This window comes from Chlamydotis macqueenii, chromosome Z (assembly GCF_036417535.1).
Source record: "Chlamydotis macqueenii isolate bChlMac1 chromosome Z, bChlMac1.mat, whole genome shotgun sequence".
Taxonomy (NCBI): Eukaryota; Metazoa; Chordata; class Aves; order Otidiformes; family Otididae; genus Chlamydotis; species Chlamydotis macqueenii.
In genome coordinates, this window is record NC_141593.1 from 1,426,556 (window position 1) to 1,447,408 (window position 20,853).

The window sequence follows — 20,853 nt, forward strand, 5'->3', positions numbered from 1 at the left end:
GACAGTTGCAGGCAATGGAGGCAGCAGCGAACCGCGCTGTTATTTTTAGCTGGAGGAGAAAGCGAGGAGCTGTAGTGTTAGTTAGGCAGCGATGCTGCCTGGGAGTGGGCTGGGGCTTCACAGCACTTCAGCATCCACTGAAAGAATCGGAGTGGAGAAAACATCTTGTCCTTGATAGCTCTGCTGCTTGGTGCATGCTGTAGTAAATAGAAATATTTCTTTACTTCAGCCCTATTGAAAACAATAGATGGGTGAAATAATAGACATTGTGGTTATTCCATCATAGTCTTAAAAAACATCTCCAAAAACTGAAATGTCTCTTTTAAATCATTCTAGCTTTCTTGTAGCACTTTTATTCTCTGGAAGTATTTTGTAAATTCATTGTTTAGAAAACAAAAGGACTAAAGATGAGTCTCCCTGGGAAAATTGACCTCTTAAATGGAAAAGCTTTATGAAAACCGATTGTGGAAATCACTATAGAAAACAGTATTTGTTTAGAGGTCTTGATTTTATCACCGGTGTGTTAATACGAAGCCTGGAAATCCCTGAGCTGATGGTGACCAAGCCATGGCACTCCGTGCCCATCGTGGTGCACGGTTGGGTAGCTTGCAGATCCAGGGTCAGAGACTGCACGGGGCAAAGCACTGTAGAAACATCATTTTATCTGGACCCTGCTATGATATTTCTGATGAGTGGTTGTCTAATCCGGGATTAGACGTGCCTTTTAATCTCTGTTAATATGGAAGGCAGACTGGAGAGAAAGCTTTTTTAAAACAGGTTACGTTCCTTGCATGGAGAGGGCCTTTCAGCACACAGCATGACTTGGATAGGAGTAATTCGCAGCAAGTCGTTAAGTGTCTTGTCATTCTTCTTCATAAGTAGTCTTTGTAGTTATTTTCTGTTTTCTTAGACCTGTTGCCCAAAGAATTAATGAGAAAAACAATTTTCAGAATATCAAAAGTGGACACCATGAGAAGAAAAAGTCCATCTCTCAATCTAGTTTGCCCAGAGATCTGCTCTTTCCTGTACATTACAGTAATGTGCTTAGCATTAGGTTTTAAAGCATGTGCTAAAACTTGAAACTCGTTTAATATTAGCCAGACAGTTCGCTTTTTCTAGTTCGTTTTCTTTTTAAGTGGACAGGGAGTTGAAATCTGTTAATTTTCATTGTTATTTTAAACACAGCTCTGTTACTTATGTGTGGAAGATTATTAAAGCTCTTTCAAAGGAAAAGGCTACTCTTCCTTAGTCTTATGTTAAGGTTTTATATTTTTATATAAAACTAGGTAAAGTGTTAGACCTTCTGCTCAGAAGAGATGGGAGCTTCGGAAGTAGGGTTGTAGTGCTGGATGCTTTTTGGTTTTATTACTGATCTAATGGTAGTCAGCAAATGCCTCTTTTAGGATCTCGTCTGTGTAACTCATCTCTTTTTTTTCCTTTTTTTTTTCCTTTTTTTTTTCCTTTATTTTGTCCTTTCCCTCTCCCCTTTTATTTTTTTATTTTTTTATTTTTTTATTTTTTTATTTTTTTATTTTTTTATTTCTTTGGGATACTCATTGGGTACCTGAGTATCTTGTTGGGCTGCTGTCCTAACAGGATTACTATCAAGAATCACTCCAATTCTATATTGTCTGAAGTAGTAAGGCAAATCATGGTTAGAGATAAGCAGCATTATTTAAGTAGATATTTTTCATTTCCGTCTTCAACTGCTTACCAAAAATAGCCATTCAAAGTTCTGTGAAATGCTGACATAGCCTGAGAATATTGGAAGCCTATCACACTTTTGTTCTTTTGTGAAGTATAACTCAACCAAGATTAGTACCTTTACCACAAAAACATAAAATGTTAAGATTGGAGGCTTTGACTTTCCGAAATAGGAAATGCCAGAATTCAGGTAGTATCTGTGAGCTTCATTCAGTTTTTTATGCGTATGCATTATGATAGTGTTTTATCCTTTTGATTAAAAGCCAAACATTAAATTTTGCTTTTGTTGTGGTTTAGCAGAACTTGAGCTAACAAGGCAGCACTAGTGGGAAGGATTCTCTGCGTGAGCCTGCCCTGGGCGAGGATAGGTTTCACCAGCGATTACTGACAACAGAGGAGTGCTGAAATGCAGGAGGGTGGTTTTTTTTTTTTCTTTCGAAGTTTGTGGGTAACTTTCTCATTCCTCTACAAGCTGTGTATCCTCTACCAGCAATTTGTCCCAGACTCTATGCCAAAACCATGTCAGCCTCACTCCGAGGTCCTCACACGCTGTGCAAGCTGTTTCTTGCCATTTTCCTCTGTAATTTCTGGTTCCTCCCTCCAGCTCCTTTGCTGATGAATTCGGCACATCTTCCTACTTGTGGTTTTTTCCAAGGATCAGAGATCACAGCGCTACAGTGGGCCCTTATCTGTAAGAATGTAAAACCTACTCGCAACATCTGCCAGAGGCAGTGAAATTCTCCCTTCTATTCAAGTATGGAGATAATCGTAAGGATAGTACAGAAGGTTAAACCTGAATTTTCTCTTGACAAAGAAACACTTCCGTTGTTTAAAACAAAACAGAAAAAAAAAAAAAGAAAAAAACAAACAACCACAGCAACCCCACCAGCAAGTGTCATCTGTCTCGCTTGGTGCTTCAGTTTGTAGAGAAAATTCTTCTGCGATCCAACAAATCTACCTGCTCAAAATAAGGGGTTTGGGGATCACAAGAGAGGAATAATAAATTTGAATCTCAAGGTATATCAAGCCATCAGCTGTCTTTGTTTTATTAACAGCAGCTGAGCTGGGAGGCATAATTAGGGTGGTAATGGTTTCTGGCTCCAGCTGTGTCTCCCTACAGAACACTACAGCAGAGATTTTGTAGTATAATACACTTTTCCTCCCTTCTACTTGGGAGAATTAACAAAAATTACTTGATGTGCTGGAGGCTGGGATTCAGATAGAAGTGGATGTTGGTACCTTTCAGAGGAGAGGTGTCTGAAGGCTATGAGATGTCGGGGAACCGACCAGCAGCATGCACAGTGAGTGAAAGCTCTGCGTCTCTCCAGCCAAGGCGTACAAAGTGACTCTGACCATCTTGTGGTAACCTCGAAGGACTCTTAAGTACATCTTGAAACTTTGCCCCATATCCTTTTTGCATTATTTTGAATTTCAGATCCCCTGCGTGACTGATGAGTTCCTCTGAGATAAGGGATGGGGTTTGCAAAGGGTGCTCTTTTTGGATGAAAGGAGCTATAGAAACGGAGGTTTTCTGATGTCCCACATGGAGAACTGCCAGTGAGATGTCTGCTTCTGGTGTGACCTACTGAGCTTGGAGAGGGATAAAAGTTAAACCCAGACCTAACTGTGTTCTAGCTAACAAGGACCATCTGGGTCACAGAAAAGGGGGTGGGGAGGGAAATAAGGTGAAAATCAGCTTGGCCTCACCAGGGAGATGTATGGAGAATGAGAGCGTTGAGAAGGAACGTACAAGTCCTTGGGCCTGGAATCTCTGATGGGAAAGGTACATGGGGCACTTTGGTTAATTTGGGAAGAAGAGGAGCTTTGTGGGCTCTTTTATCCCCTTCTATTCCGATTGCTGTGGCTTTGAATGCTACAAAACCCCCAGGAAGTTGTGTAGGCTCTTGTAGTTGTATTGAGATATTTACTACTTGTCTGAAAGCCTTCTGTACAGGAGTTGTTGAAACTATGAGGATTTTACTTTAATGCTTGAAAATTAAGGTAGATTTCTAGCCCAAATTATAAAAAGTAAACTGGAAGGCCTCAAAAATCCTGGTGCGCAGAAGTGCTCAGTAGAAATCCAAGCATATGTCAGTGCACAGTACTTGAAAATGTAAATTTCTTAATTCAGCTGTGTGCGTCAAATTGTAAAATCATCTGTCTGTTTAAAAATGACTGCAGGAGGATACTAATGATTGTGCTAATTTGACATTAACAAAGTCTCCCTGGCTGCAACGCAAGCAGTAACATGGTTATTCTTTAAAAATTACAGGTACATTGATCCAGGGAGAGAAGAGGACAGCTTTGTGTGTAAATTGATACACAGATCTCTCCCATTTATTTACGTGCTCTGATTTTTCATTCCAGGTGATCAGCTTTTTCAGCTCCCGATTAGAGCAAGCTGGAGCTGAGCTGTCAGTGGAGCGAGTTCTGGAAGTCATCAAGCAAGGAGCTGTTGCTTTGCCCAAAGACAGGCTAAGAGTAAGTGCTCAAGACCTCGTCAATTAAAGTGTGCTGTTCCAATCAATTACGTACATACCCTTTATACCCGTAATGTCAAAACATCATTTCTCCTATCGATAGCGGCTGATAAGGGATTACGTTGTGGATTGCCATATGTGTATGTTGTAACTTAAATTACTCATTTGCGCTAAACGTTTGGGTGAGTTTTCTTAATTAGTTGTAAATTGAAGCGTGTGAGGAGTTAACATTTGCTGAACCTAAGATTTTCTTCATCATATCTTGAAGATACAGTCACACCTCTCCATCTGTTGTTTAGCTAAGCTGTAACCAGACTTTTATACTACTTATTTTGTTAACTTGTTCTTCCCTCTCTAGTGTTCTGCACCTCCCTCTCGGTCCATATAAAATGCTACAAATATAAATTTCTGGGGCTTTAGTTAATAATTAACCAACCTTCTGAAAATCAGTTTAAGACATAGAAGTCTGGTCAGCATGATCATGAGCTTTCTGTATAATCCTGAGCAGACCCCTCCATATCTTTTGAGAATCTCTCAAATCTTGTGAGGGATTTAGCAACTTGACAGGTTTTGTGAGAGTAAAATCCATTAATGGCTGTGTGATCTTTAAATACTGCAGTAATGAAATCTGTATAAATAGGTAAGTAAGTAAATGGGAGTTTTGTGTGTTTTTTAAACACAATGAATTTTGCTTCTCTGTTATGCCAAGTGTATTTTAAACACTGTCTGCTTTCTGTAGAACCATTTTTGTTCCTACTGCATGATAAGAGAGTGAGAGCCTCTTCTCAAGACCTGTTTCTTTTGTAGCATCTTCAGGAAAATATCATCTGATAAGGCATACTGAGTACACAGGGCCATTGACGACGGCTGGTAATTTATTTATACCCTGGTAATTTTAAAACACCCAATGGGAATTGCCTAGTTGGCTGCATATACTAGAGTCTTTCCTACAGGTCCCTGTGTCCCTGAAATGGCACGTATTTAGTCACTCAGGCCGAATTACTTCGGGAGAGTTAGGTCTAGAGTCCAAGTCCTGAGCCGCGGTACAGGAATAGCTTAAGTAACACCAGAATTGTTGTTGCGTCCAAATGCAGCCCTTCAGGTTGTGTCCTTGCTACACTGTGATGCTCTGAATACAGCGAAACACTGGACCTTTTGCTTTTTCTGTGGCAGCTTATTCTTACATGCAGATAAGTGTGCCTGGCAAGGTCATGGAGCAGATTCTCCTGGAAACCATGCCAAGGCACATGGAGAGCAAGGAGGTGGTTGGTGACAGCCAACATGGCTTCACCAAGGGCAGATCGTGCCTGACCAATTTGGTGGCCTTCTATGACGGGGTGACGGCATCGGTGGACAAGGGACGAGCAACAGATATCATCTACCTGGACTTGTGCAAAGCTTTTGACACTGTCCCGCACAACATCCTTGTCTCTAAACTGGAGAGACATGGGTTTGATGGACGGACCACTCGGTGGATAAGGAGTTGGCTGGATGGCCGCACTCAGAGAGTGGTGTTCAACGGCTCAATGTCCATGTGGAGACCGGTCACGAGTGGCGTCCCTCAGGGGTCCGTGCTGGGCCCGGCCCTGTTCAACATCTTTGTCGGCGACATGGACAGTGGGATAGAGTGCACCCTCAGCAAGTTCGCCGATGACACCAAGCTGTGTGGTGCCATCGACACGCTGGAAGGGAGGGACCTGGACAGGCTGGAGAGGTGGGCCCGTGCCAACCTCATGAAGTTCAACCAGGCCAAGTGCAACGTCCTGCACCTGGGTCGAGGCAATCCCAGGCACAAATCCAGGCTGGGCGGGGAATGGATGGAGAGCAGCCCTGAGGAGAAGGACTTGGGGGTGCTGGTGGATGAGAAGCTCAACATGAGCAGGCAATGCGCCCTTGCGGCCCAGAAGGCCAACCGCATCCTGGGCTGCATCAAGAGAAGTGTGGCCAGCAGGTCGAGGAAGGGGATTCTCCCCCTCTACTCTGCCCTGGTGAGACCCCACCTGGAGTACTGTGTCCAGTTCTGGAGCCCCCAACACAAGAAGGATGTGGAGCTGTTGGAGAAGGTCCAGAGGAGGCCACGAAGATGCTGAGAGGGCTGGAGCAGCTCTGCTGTGAGGCCAGGCTGGGAGAGCTGGGGCTGTTCAGCCTGGAGAAGAGGAGGCTCCGGGGAGAGCTGAGAGCGGCTCCCAGTGCCCAAAGGGGGCTGCAGGAAAGGTGGGGAGAGACTCTTCAGCAGGGCCTGCTGTGACAGGACGAGGGGTGATGGTTTTAAAATAGAGCGAGGCGGATTTAGATTGGATATTAGGAAAAAATTTTTTACAGTGCAAGTTGTAGAGCACTGTCCCAGGTTGCCCAGAGAGGCGGTGGATGCCCCATCCTTGGAAACATTCCAGGCCAGGTTGGATGAGGCTCTGAGCAACCTGATCTGGTTGGAGATGTCCCTGCTCCTTGCAGGGGGGTTGGACTGGGTGGCCTTGAAAGGTCCCTTCCAACTCTAACCATTCTATGCTTCTATGATTCTATAATTAAAAGCTCTTATGTTAAGAGGCTGCAGTGATTCCTTCTTGACATAGAGCCATCACTAAATAGACTTCCTGCTTACAAAAAAAAATAAAGGTTTTATCAGTTACTTATTGTGCCAGATGACCTACATTTGGGCCACAATTTAAAGAAATGTTGTTTCTGGAGTGAAATCCCATCAAGTTTACGTTTTGTGTATTAATGACATACAGCATTCAAAATTACATGTTTATCTTGCCACTTGTATCAACAGATAAAAATTTTTGACCAGTGCCAAGCTCTGTAAGTCCTCACCAAGCAGCTGAGTACTTCCAGTTTTAAGGATGCTTATAGTGTAACTTGGAGCACTTCCCTTCCCTCTGGAGGACTTGAGTTTGAGAGCAGGGTTACCAACTGAGCACAGTCAATCTGGCACATGATTTATAGAATCACAGGATGGTTTGGGTTGGAAGGGACCTTCAAAGGCCACCCAGTCCAACCCCCCTGCACGGAGCAGGGACATCTCCAACCACATCAGGTTGCTCAGAGCCCCGGCCAACCTGGCCTGGAATGTTTCCAGGGATGGGGCGCCCACCACCTGTCTGGGCAACCTGGGACAGTGCCTCACCACCCGCATAGGTTCTTCTACACTGTCCACTTTCACCTACTGGCTTTGATAATGTTTTTTTCAGAGTCCTTTTACTGAGCAGCAATTGGGCAGGTTAGTGCTGCATGGGGAAGAGTTGGTGACCCTGGCCTTGTTATCCATAATGTCAGGCATTAATTTGTAAATGCACATAGTGTTGTTATGTAACAGTAGTGATTAGCAGTGCGCAATTTTCTCCTATTAAAATGACCTTGAGTCGTGGTGCCCTCTGTCCCTGTACCTCTCTCCCAGGGGCCTCACCATTCCTCAGGCCTTCCCACTTCGACCTCTGAGGTTTTCAGGGGAAGCTATTCTGAAGCTCAACAAAATCATATTAAGATCAGACTAAAGATATCGTTACACAACAACTCTGGCAACTCTGAGGAATTTCAGCAGCTAAATAAAGGAGAAAGCTTTAATCCACATGTCTGTAATGACACTCTCTGGGCTTGTCTGGATGGGCGGGAGCGGCCCTACCCACAGTCCCTTTGCTCGTACAGTAGGCTGTTCGCATTGCTAAGCTCTCGTCTGCGAGCTGGAAGCTGTCTAGCTGTGTAAACCAACTAATATTGCCTGCCGAAAGGAAGTTTTTCTAACACAGGCTGGCTTGGGCACAGTCAATTCGGCAAAATGGCCGAAGGCCAACCGAGGCGGTTGGAATACAAAGAGGTTGTGATTTGGAAAAATGAGGACTGAAGCTTTTGCGCACTTTTTTTCCCTGCAGCTCAGACAATGGTGGCTTTTTTCCTTATGTATAAGAACCTAATGTATGCACAGATAAATACAGTGAATGTTTTCAAGTTGCTTATCTTTGCCTTCGTCGAGGAAGTGAGCATTCAAGAGGCGTTGGGTGTACTCAGATCTTGAGTCTGTTGCTTAGACCGTGGTTCAAACATGAACAAACGTCAACTAAAAATAACAGCACTTAGAGCCATGATCCTGATCTGCATAAGGGTGCTTATCAGTTTCGTAGCACACAGTGGTGCTCCTGCTGCCTTTCACCGTGGGAAGCAGCACGGGATGCAAATTGAGCGTGTATGTTAGCAGTAGGTCATATATATATATATACACGTATATGTGTGAGGAAAGATATCCTGCGTTTTCTTAGCAAATAATTGTTGGGAAACAGGAGATCTAACTCATGTTTTCCTTCCAATGCTGGAGCAACCCGACGGGAGACAAACAACGTAATTAACATTATTTGAAGTGTATGCTTTTAGCCATGTACTGTGGAAGGCAGGGAAAGTCCAAGCTGAGTAATTAGCCTTTTAGAAGGCTTCTGTATAAACAGAGAGATAAAGGGCAGGTGCTGAAATCAAGAGCTGGTTATTTCTCCTTCAGTCTGTGGGAGGAGATAAATGAAGTTAATATGACTGGGATGGAGGCAGAAGCCACGACACGGAGATAGAGCTGTCTCCTTCACAGACGAGCAGCCCACAATCCAGGCTCCCTGTTTTATTGCAGAAGCTTATTAAAGGCAATTTAGAGATCATAGTGATAGGTGAAAATTGGTCTCATTCTTTCTTTATTTTTATTTTTTTTAAAGTTCTCATGCTGCATTTCTTCCCTTTGGTGAACTATCTGTACGTTCAGGATGAGGAGCGTGAGAGAAGTGGGACCATGTCTGGAGTCTGCGAGTTATCTCAGGATTTCAAGGGGAGTTAGCCAGCAGATAACCGCTCTTCTGCAATAAGTGAGATCTGTTTCGAATGCCAGCTGGTGACTGGAATCTGACGTTTGGATTCATGGAGTGATCACACTTGGGAGGCCACATTTAGTGCTTTATAAAAGAAAAATTCCCATTAGCTAAGCCACTTAAGGCAGAGATTTCATTTCCATGAACATATTCTGAGCTGCTTTTATTTTTCTCCTATTCCTTTTCTCCCTGTGTCAGTGAGTATTTTGTCATCAGTGTGCATTCTGTCCTGTGTTCTTCATGTGCTATGCAGACATGCCATTGTGCCATCAACTCACACCTTTTTGGTAGGGTACAAAATTTAATATTTATTGAAGTGCATTCCAGTTCGGGCATTAAAATTTCACAGAATATGTAAAAGCAGAGAGGTAAAAGCCTTCAGGCTCTTGACAGAACAAGCTTTCCTTTAGGTGCTAAAAGCACTTCTCATATGTTTCTCCTTCTATTAACGATGTACTTCCAGCTCCTTCAGCTTCCATTTGTTTAATTGGAGAAAGCCCCTAATCATCAAGGCACCGGAGCACAGGGGAAAAGAGTGAGTTGTCATCGGAGTGATGGTAGCTGGGCCAGAAGAGCTTTGTGTCCATGGTACCTCACCCTGCTCCTGGGGAAGCAGTGCTGACACCAAAAGCTCAGCTCTCAAAAATGTCATTAAAATAACATGGTTGTTGACTGATGTGGCAGTGAATTTGATGGGGGGTGTTGTAATAAAACGAGGGGTAATGGTTTTAAAATAGAGGGAGGTAGATTTAGATTAGAAATTAGGAAAAAATTGTTTACGCTGAGGGTGGTGTCACACTGGCGCAGGTTGCCCAGAGAGGTGGTGGATGCCCCATCCCTGGAAACATTCCAGGCCAGGTTGGCCGGGGCTGTGAGCAACCTGATCTGGTTGGAGATGTCCCTGCTCCTGGCAGGGGGGTTGGACTGGGTGGGCTTTGAAAGTCCCTTCAAACCCAGACTGTTACGTGACTGTATGTCAAGCTTTCAACTCTGGAAAGAAGGTGTAAGCATAAAAGAAAGTGCATGTGAAGTCCCCAGAGCTGAGGGAGTCTAAACAGTATCGTGGTTTGGCTACTGAGCTCTCTCTGGAAAGGGTGCCGTGTTTCCGTGGATGCTCCTCTGAGGGAGAAGACATCATCTCTTCGACGGGCATTTATACCATCGCACCATGCACAGGGGCAAGACATGGGTAGCACTCGCACAGTGCCCCATATTATGAAGGAAATTTGTAGCATTTTGTATGTATGCATCCTGCCTAACATGCTGTTGATCCTGAGAGACCATCCATTGCCCCATCTTACCTTACAGTTGCTCCTGATTATGGTGGTTTGGTTTGTTTTCTTTCCATAGTCCCGATGTCCTTAGTCTTCAGTGGTTGTTATTTGGGCAGGGCAAGATGCTAGCTTCAGAGTCCAGACCAGTGGTCTTTAATGATCTAAATCAATCCTTGGGGCAGATCTGTAATTCTTAAGCTACCGGCAGCTTTCTTGCATTTGTTGTCCTGCTGTTACAGTACCTCCTTACCCAGGGGTTTTAGGTAGAACGCTGCACAAATTTACTCTGTGTGAGACAGAGGTCGGGGCAGAGGAGTTACGGAGACCAGCAGCTCCTTCGCAGAACTCTAGGCCATAGTACTAAGCAAGAGAGACAGAAAACTTCCTTAAAAAATCCATTCCTCAAATTCTTCCTGATATTTATGTTTTTCTGGCTGAAGGGTCAAAGATCTTATTATAGTGGAAGCCGATTGTGTCTAATACATCCTTAGCTCTGACACTAGGCAGGCATCTGTGATGCAGACTTCCCTTTGCTGACCCTCAGCTGCTGTTAACCCTTGACCTGAAGAAGATCAGATTAATAAGAGAAGTGTAAGAAACTTTTAAACAAAGTGCTTTTTGGACCTCTCCAAAACACCAAACATATGCTAAGAATAATAATATTTATGGATTGTATATTTCCTTCTGACAATTTATACCCTCAATTAAGATGTCAAACTTCCCTGCTTCCGTGAGCTGACGTGTAAGTGATGAACAATAATTCACGTTTCTTTTGAAGGCGTTTGTTTTAGAGGTCAGATTCTCAGAGACCTTAGGTAGAGAAGAGTATACTTCTCATCCCTTGAGAATGGGGTAATCAAAATTCCAGGAAAAATTATCTTGAAAGTTTTGATGGGCTTTGTGGTCAGAAAATAGCTTAGCATCGTGAAGCTGTGAGCAGGCCAGTCAAAGACGTGTCTGCACTGAGCTGACTCTGGCTAATCTGAAAGTGGGATTATAAACCTGTCTGTCTCAGCCAGGGCAAACCCTTACGCAGGTGCTCTTCTATTAATATAAGCCCAGCTACTTAAATTGTTGAGAATGAGTTGAAACTGAACTGAATGACACCACTTTATAATAAGTATTTCCAAGCAGGAGTTTATATTGTTTAAATCTATTTCATTAAATGGTGTGAACTTGCGTGTAGGGAAGATCTAAGGAATGTGAAAAATATTATGGAAAAACTGTGACTATTATAGTGCTTCGAGTTAGGTCCTTGCTGACATCCTGCATCATATGGGAACCTTTGACTGTGCGTTGCAAAAACTTAGAGAGAGAAAAATAATGCAGCAGTCAGGCTCTCAACTCCGTCATCCCAGAAGGGAACCAAAACTTTGGGGCTGTAGTTCAGAAATGAGTGCCACCATCACTTTTAAACATTGATGTGATAATCCACAGAAATGCATCCTTAGTAGGAGGTAGTCTTAAGTAGATAGTTAAAATATATAGCATGATAACAGAAAAACTTTTGCTTATATGCTTGGTTACTTTTTTTAAACGCTGAAGAAGCCAAGGACCAAAGTAAATTAACTTCACCATATGTGAATTCAAAGTCTTTGAAATTTGGTGACTCCTTTTGTTCCATGATTAAAAATGCATTTCAGCAGTCTTTAGGGACACTTGTTTGTAGCTGTGTATAACGCAAATGCAGTTGAAGAGTTGGATTGAATACGAACACCACTTCGTTTTCAGAAGCATCCTCCAGTAAGGTAGAAGAAATCTGTTAAGTTAGAAGCTGTAGGGAAAGTCAAATAAATTACACTGCAGTCCTTTGAGACGTAGTTTGACTTGAAAGTTGTGAAAGCTATGGAGCTTCATGTTGCTGAACTCAAGACGTTTGAAATGTTGGTGTAGTCTGGTAGTGTTGGTGAGTCACTTGTAAAGCCTATTTATTTACTTTTTAAAGTTTGCTTTAATATTTTTACGTAAAAAAAAACAACCAGAGCTCTGCATACAGTTACCATGCCAGTAAGTGTTTGCATGGATTTTGAATGTCATACATGTCAAGATTTGGTTTTCTTTATTTTGGTGTAAGACAAGTCCTTTTGCACATAAGGTCTTCGTTACAGCTGAGTACATTATCTGTGTGAGTGTTGCCGGGTCTAACAGCGGTGGTGCGTACCGTGGCATTCACAGCCTCTGCTTGGCACTCCCAAAGAGAGTTAGCTAACGCGGTAACCAATACCATATTTTCGTGTTACTCTTGAGGCTACTTGAAAAGGGGATGTGCTCTCCACCTCTCCCCAGGTGTCTTCTGAATGTGAAAATTATATGCTATCACATTTTTTAAATTATTTTTTTAGCATTATGAGGAAGGGACCAAAAAAACCCCCACTCCTCAAATGGCTCCAGGAAACTTAATTTTTCAAATGTGAATGCTCCTGAGAACCCAAGCAATTTAGGTTTGCTTTTACATAGCAGCTGTGAGTCAATTTTGGAATTAAAAAGTTTTTTAACTTTAGTTTACTTCAGTGGTTATAAATTCTTCCATAGTGGTGGAGAAAAATAAACAGTAACTTTTGACATTGTTGACTAGAACAAGAGGAAAAAAAATTATTTTGCTTGTCTGCCTGGCACACGGTTAAAAACACATTAATTCTTTTCTGACACCTCCCTATTGAAGAGTAATATAAACATCATTGCAGCATCAGCGTAGGAAAATATGCATTAGCAAACTCTTGAATCTCTGCTCTTTAAACTGTTCCTCATGTAATATCAGTTTCTTACTGTAAAGGAGCCAAAATCTCTCTGAACAGAAAATAATAATCATGCTTTCAACTTAGAGCACCGTATAAAGCTTTTCTTCACAGATAAAGAATAAACGGAGAACTTCAACCTTGTTTTCTTCCTAGTCACTCCTGTAACCTAGTGCTTCGGAGATCCATGGGAAAAATCCTGCTCTCACCAGAGAGCTTGCTGTTGGCTTCAACAGTCTTCAGGTTCTCAAGCCATATCTTCGCACTTATGAGATCCTACCAGGCACTGTGTGAGCAGGACATGGGGCAGGTGCCTCAGGCTTTGCGTATCCCGTGGTGGGGGGTATGTGGCTCATGCCAGCTGGTGTTAATTAGGAGGGAAGAGGGACTTTGCTTCACTTTTCTCTGTCCCCTTCCTCCCTCTCTTCTTGTAGGAGTCACATTGATTGAGCAGTAGATGAGAAAATCGAGGTGATGTGTCCTGGGTTTCTCTTTTCTGTGTTGCTTTAAAGTACAACATAGGACCGTTGTTTTTTTTTTTGTGTGTTGCATCATTGTGGATGTAAGGAGACCAGCCTCATTGCCTAAATCTTCAGTAGTACAAAGGGCTACCAGCCAAAGCTGTTCATGCCTCTGCAGGGCAGTCATGGCCATGGTGCTCAGCAGGCTGGTAAAGATCTCATGGCATGAGATCTTCGTGTTTCTTCCTGTGCTGTGTGCGAACAGAGCAGCAAAAATGAGTCTGTGAGCTTCAGCCAGCTTGGTTGAAGTGGATTGAGAGAAGCAGCGGAAGGAGCAGAAGAGATGGAGGTAGAGCCCTGTTAATTGGTGAACAATCAGCTCGAAGGAGCTGGGAGTGAGTCTTGGTTACCCACCCCAAATCCATACGAGCTCTTGTGTCGAAATGGATGGTAAAACATACGCTATTTAACGAGTAATTTCTCTTATACAGGTTATAATTGAAATCAGACACTGATGGCTAAATCACTTCAATGTGCTTTGACTGCTTGTCTTAGAAGTAGGATATGAATACTAATATTACAGTGCCGGTTTTTGCTAATGTCAACCAGTCTGTGATATATCATACCCTGCAGTATTCCCTCCATTTTAATGCCACAGCCTGAAGAGAGGAGAAATTCAGCTTTCCCGCCGTACCGTTTCTTACTCAGTCTGCAACGATGTGCATGGAGTCATCGTGATATTTGGTAAAACCATAGCAGTAGCCCAAAAAGTATCAAGGATACTTTCAAGGGCAGCAATATTGTTAACATGAAAATGTTGTGAAAGAAGAACCGATCTTCTTCATGTCCCTTTCAGATATTCTCATTGCTTCTCTCGTTTGGGATCTAAAGTATGCATTAAATAAGAGGAGTAAAGTCATGGAAGGAGCAGCAGGAATGGGGCTCCTGGAGTTTGTTTGCTCTAAGCGTAGACCTTGGTGTGTCTGCAGTTGTGCTCTGGTGTTCCTCCAAGGCTATGTACCTTGTCTACACACCTGGGTAGATAGATAACACAGAGAACTACCTTTATTTATTTATTTATTTATTTATTATTAGCTTATGTTTGTTGCAGCCTTGAGCAAAATGCATCGAAGATCCCAGCAAAGCACTGAGTAGCGGTGGTGTGGCAAAGGGCAGACTGAGTCAAATGAGCAGCATTTTCCTTGGAAGCAAGGAAGAATTTATCCCAGGCTTTCCAGAGAACTAGGAGGTGCAGTAAAACTGAATTCACACACTTCGGTTGAGAACAAGCATAATATTTCTTTAGCTTCCCCGACTTCCTTTTTGGATATTTTGGTTTTCAGTGAAACGATGTTCCACTTCCCAGTGAACTCTAGAACCAGCAGTACTTTCTCCCTGTCCCTGTGACATCTGGCTGTGCTGGCGTAGCTAATCAATTGCAGACCTTGTTGCTATTATAAGCCTGCAAGCCACTTGAAAAGTTACCCAGGATTTTGGTAATGAAGGGCCTGAAGTTATTATTTGAGCTTTTTTTTTTTTTTTTTTTCTTTCATCTTCCCTTCAGGGGTCATCAGAATGGCAGGTTTTTTTTTTTTTTTACAAGCTCAGACTTTAGACTTTTAAAAGTTCAAATCTATGTGTGTCAAGCTACTTGAATTTCCTGTAAAAATGTTGGAGTTGTGAATCAATTTGTGATAATACAGAAGCGAACAAACATTCAGGTGAGCTCTGCAGGAAAAGATGGCATTTACGTGGATCAGAAACTGACAGCCGAGCTTGTGCTGAGGCACATTTTGCAATTAGATGTGATATTTACTGTTAACATTCAGTAAGGCTATCAAGCACATTTATGAGGATAACTTTTCAAAAAAGAAATTTATAGTTTAAAAGTGAGTATCTGCCAATTCTAAGAGTGATGTTCAGCTTTCCACGCAGTCCAGCCTGTATCTCCTATTGAAAATGCATCCTCCACAGTCTTGCTGATGCCAAGATATCTCCAATGATGAATGATTTATCCTTCTGTATTTGGCTTTTTCCTGTTGGAAGGGCGGGGGGAAGATTCTGAACTCCAGAATACCAAGTCACTCCTAGCACTTGGCTTTAAAACACATAAACAGCACAGACCATTACAAGTTACATCCCAACGCCTGTTTTATACAACCATGTGTTTTCGGCTCGGTTACTTAAAGTCTAATACAAGACGTGCGCTGGAGCTGGTTTATTTTTTCAGGGGATCCCGCGTGTCGATGAAGCGCTATCACGTTGCGCCGCTGCTCCGGCTCAAAATGGAGTCTGGCAGCGCCGGCGTTCAGATGGTGCCGTTTGGCTGGGCAGCGATAAGCAAAGAGACAGTCTGGCTCCTTCCAGGAGCCTCTCGGTCATGTCTGAGCACTCGACAGTTCCCAAAGCCTCTGGCTGACTTTCCCCTGTGGACCGTTCATTTATCAGGAAATGAAATTGGTTACAGGATTTCGCACGTTGCCAAACCTCACTGACGAAATCGGGTTCGTTCCTACTTTCAGGAGGAGGAAGAATGCGTTAACTCTTTGTGCTTGGTACTTGCTTTTATTGCTTTTTCTGGAAAAAAAAAAAAAAAAAAAAAGCCAGGTTCCTTCTAACTTTTAAAGTTTGCTGGAAATTGCTGAGACACTTTCACCCTGGATGAATGCACTACCAGTGCAGTGAACTTGATAATTTTGCCTGTTACATTTGTTCCTCTGCATATTTAAATACAAATATTATTTTAGGACAGTTGGAATGACTTTAATGTGAGATTTACCTGCTGAATTCAGTGTATTCCTGCTTGAAATATTTTGTCTAACGTAGAAGAGTGAATATTAAGATTTATTAAAAATACAAGCAATGCTTTGTTGTTTGTGGGGAGGTTTTAAAGTAGACTATATACTTAATAGAAGCTTAAATAGAATTGTGTAGAAACATATTTTTAATTAATGCAGATAGGATGACAACAAAAAAAATCCAAGTGACAACAGAGTGCAGTTGTTTCTGAATGTATTGCTGTGTTAGGAGCATGGAAACCTAGTTGTCTTACAGCAACACAGCCACCACTTTTTTAGATGCTATTTGGATGTCATTGTCTTTCATTATATATCAAGCTTTCAGCAAACATCAAAAATCAAATGCACTTTTAAAAAATCTGAGACTGGCCAGACTTCAGGCTGCTCTGAAGTTCGTGGGGTAGCGCTGGTTGGCAGTCGCTTCTCCATGAGCACATTCTCCATGGGGCAGATTGCAGTGAGAAATAAGAGCCGTTTTATTCATGTTAATTTATTTATATTGATAAGTACGCCTAGTGATTTTGTATTTATGCAGTGGTCAACATCTGTCGTTTAAGACCCTGTAGTTTTTGTCCCCAGGCAGCTGAGCTAACTGCTGTCGTTCTCCTGTTGCAATTCTATCTTTATGTGTTTGGGAGGGGATGGAGAAATGACCGTGAGCAAGTTGTCTGTTGATGGGTGCAGTTGGCTGTTTCTGTATCACTTGGATCGTTTTGGTTTGTGCAACGATGGGTTCTGGTGGGAGCATTTCTGTTGTAACGTCTCTATATGTTTTAATGCAGTCGATAGTTGTAACCTCCTGTGGATTAAATTAATAAGCCCAGAGGTAAAGCGCAGTGCACATATGGTAATTATTATGTCTGGAAGTGGTTGCTGCATTAATTGATAGCAGTAGCAAGTAATACAGCCTTACATAATTTCTTTGCTTCTTAGATGAAGATCCTGTAAACAGAATTTTTGCACTCTGTTATATCAGAGCTGTTTCTCCTTTCTATTAAGAATGCATCACTGTGAAAATATTTAGAGTTCCCTTAGCTCGTGTAGCTTAAAATTTTGGATCCTTGGTCCATAAACAAAAAGTTGCTGAAAACAGCTTGTCTGCAACCTATGTGTAAGTTCCCTTATCCCTGAGACTCAGCTGGTATCACAGGATCGGCGTGTGGCTGATGCCAGTGAGGGACCACGTTCGCAGCAAGATAAGTAGATGACTTGGCCTGATTGCTGACATAACTGAGACTCATGAAAATCAGATGCTTTCAGAGCTGTGTCTACAGCTGAAGTTAACTTTAAAATATTACAAATATAGCATTCCTTGCTTTTAGAAAAAAAAATTGTTGTTTGGTAGTAGAAATACAATTTTCCTTTGGAAAACCAGACATTTTAAAATAGCATGCCATGTACACTACTGAGAATCTCAGAACATTGGTTCTCTCCATTCTGAACCAGGTAAGCTAGAAGATTGCTGAGGGCTGTGCACACTTGGAGATCCCTCATGTCAGTCAATGAGAGGCTGTTGATGGTCAAGGCCAAAGTAGCACTAACACTCAAAGCCAAATTTACTTTATATGTTGAAATATACTTGAACTGGTCCTGGTACCAAAAAGACCATCACTGTCATCAGGGGACGCTCCAATCAGTTTAGTCCGGCTTTGTTCTTCAGCCCTCACATAGGATCTTCATTTTCTGTAATACCTACAAGATAAATGACCATCTGAAAATAGACTAATTTGAAGTGATAGGTAATAATAACAATTGAATTGTATAAATGCAAATATAATGTAGGAAAACCATACATGTAGGGTTTTCAGAAGCACTGGTGAGGCTTCAGCATTATGGTGGCAGTTATTTTCTTTTTAAATCCAATATTTTATGTATTTTGATTGTCTCCTTTATGTCCAACTAGTAATTTGATCACAGTTCTCTAGGAAAGATGAATCCTGTTCATATGTCAGGCTTTGTTTGTGTTGCTGGAATCCAGAGCAGCAAATTTTATCCAGAGATGAAGGAATGCAGCAAGAGGTGGGTGTTGCACAAGGCAAGGTAGTTTGGGAGGGTGGTGCCTTCAGTGAGTGACTTGAGTAACAGTGATTCCGCAGTTCAGGAATGAGCTGCATTGGCCAAGATGAAGATGAAGGGTGGGCTACCACGGGACACTCCTATTCCCAAGCTGTTGTCTACATGGAGACTTAATATTTACATGGAGGCTTAATGTCTGTTCCCTCCACCCCTGAAAGCTCTTCCAGTTACCTTTTGGAAGCTGCACTCTGTATTCAGTCACTTCATTCCAGAGTAATTGCTTTCTTTACAAAGCTGAACAATTATACTGGAATGAAATCACCTTATTCTGGAGTTACCCTAGCTGCTTTAGAAGAGCTGTTCAATAATGCAGGTCAGCCTTCCACAGAAGTCCAGACAGTGTTTTGGTTATCCAGAACCAGTTTTGAAAATCAACTGAAATGTTCAGATGACAAAGTCCTCTCTAGCCAGCCAGGAGAAAAGTACTAGGTAATAATAACAATTTAATTGTATAAATGCAAATATAATAATAATATATTAATATAATAATATGTATTGTCAGTGATTCTGAGACTAATTCTTCAAACCAAGAAAAATGTAAAAGGGAAAATAAACCTTTCTAGGAGCAAGGTGGTCAGAGTTTTGCTGTTCCCCAGTGTGTTTCTCCCGTGGTTGTCTTCACTTTGCCGTCACCTGGGTTTAGTCCCTTCGCTGCTCAGCAGAGCTGTAACGTGCAGTTACAGCCCCGTACCCAGCCGAGCTGGTTAACATCTCAGCCTTGCCTGTGGCAGCTTGTGGATTGTAATTAACTGCTTCCCATTAAGACAACAGATGAGAATTCATGCAGTTACATGCAGAAGCTTTAAAAGATGGAATAGTGTCTATAACAACAGTTATTAAAGGTGGTGGTTGGTTGGTTTTTTTCTTTTTCTTTCTGACCCAGCATTAGGCCACCAGGAAACGGTCGATGTTGTAAAGTTGAGAATTCCTTTGAACCTGAACAGGAGCAGAGCTGGGATCTGGGCAGAACAGGGGAAGGTGGAGGGCTGGTTATCAGGATTTTTGAATGCATCATGTGGCCAGGTAATAATAAAGTTGTTTATTCATGTTTGTGATTAAAGTTCATAACAAAAAAAAAAAAAATTAGGTGAAAGAGCTGTTTGACAAGTAGCCTGGGAAAGAGCAGCACTGATAGCAGCACAGAATTTGCTGTTCAGCATTTGCTAGGGGTTTAGTTAGCATTCTTTTGCCAGTGGTGATAAAAGCTAGGAAGGGAGTATGAAGGAAATTATAACAAACGATAAGGAAGAAGCAGCAGTGGAGCCTCTCATGGAGGCTGGTTGCCTCTTAACTAACTGTTAAGATTTGTCTTTTCTCCTGAAATAGAGCAACAAATACAAAATTGGTGTTACATCAAAATATGCAGGTATCTAAATATGAATCTTAAGAAATAAATATGTAATTCTTTATGCATCCTGTAGGGAGCAGAAACATGTTTCTATAATGGTCAAAAGGAAGTCCATCAGAACGATCTTCTTCCTTGAGTCAGAAGAGTCAGGTTATGCTCTACTGGTGGCATAGTCAGCATGAGAGGGTCCCTCCAGCATCTTCATTTCGTGTCTGGTGAAAGATGCCCCAACCAGTTCTTACCCAGGAGGGAGGCTGTTTTGCAGTGATGAGCAGGAACCAGTGCTGGTAGGAATATTGTTCTGGAGGAGAAAAAAAGTGGTAAGTGCTGGCATTTTCCTACTGTCACCCAAGATGAAGAATGTTTTCCAGATGGCAGAGCATCCTTGCGCAAGGCATTGCCAGTGGTGAAAAATGTGGGGCCTGATGCTAGGTGCTCCACAAACTTTCTGGAGAGGAAGGGTCAAGAGATGACATACGAATTCCAGCCACTGAAAGGAGCATGGATTGCCAAAAGAGATGGATCAAATATTTCTTTATGTACAACTGAAGTCTGATCTTGGCCTTTCATTGCACGATGAAGTACCCAACGAGACTGGAAGTGAGTGTAGCTGTGGAATCTGATTTTTCCATGTGAGCTCTTGAGACACTGCATGGCCTGTCAATGCATCTACTTAGATTTAGCTGTGCAATTTAAAACTAAAGAAATATCCCCTAAATTTAATTTTTCAGTAGCATGTATAGAGATCGGGCTGTTCTCTTACATTATAGGAAGGAAGGGCACATGTAGAGACTTTGAGTAGAAGAATTTAAAATTTCCAAAGATTGTACATGAAACGATCTATCTTTGTGTATCTTGGTCGATTTCATTGGTTCAAGGAAGCTACTACAAGAAAGAAATATAAAATGTCAAGGCATAAAGAAAGCACTGAGGAAATGAGAGGATGGGAAAGCAGGGTGAGGCTTTCCAAGTCACTCCCTGTAGTAACAGATCTCTGACACCGGTAAACAACGCTTTGCGTGAGTGCGTTTCCCCAAGCTACTTCCATTCTGCTAACTGCTTGCCTGCCACATAATTTGAACTCTCTTAACCTTCAAGGATGATCCCATTTTTTGAAAGGGAGCACAGAGGAGCTT

At 42.2% G+C, this 20,853-nt stretch overlaps 1 protein-coding gene across 5 annotated transcripts in view; it reads left to right on the top strand.

Annotated features, from left to right (window-relative positions):
* DYM (dymeclin) overlaps positions 1 to 20,853 on the top strand; it is a 211,006-nt gene that overhangs the window by 173,765 nt on the left and 16,388 nt on the right. For all 5 annotated transcript variants that reach the window (XM_086770006.1, XM_086770005.1, XM_086770007.1 and 2 more), the window contains one exon: positions 4,072 to 4,185. In XM_086770006.1, coding sequence (XP_086626132.1) covers positions 4,072 to 4,185 — 114 coding nt within the window. The remainder of the gene's footprint in view (positions 1 to 4,071; positions 4,186 to 20,853) is intronic.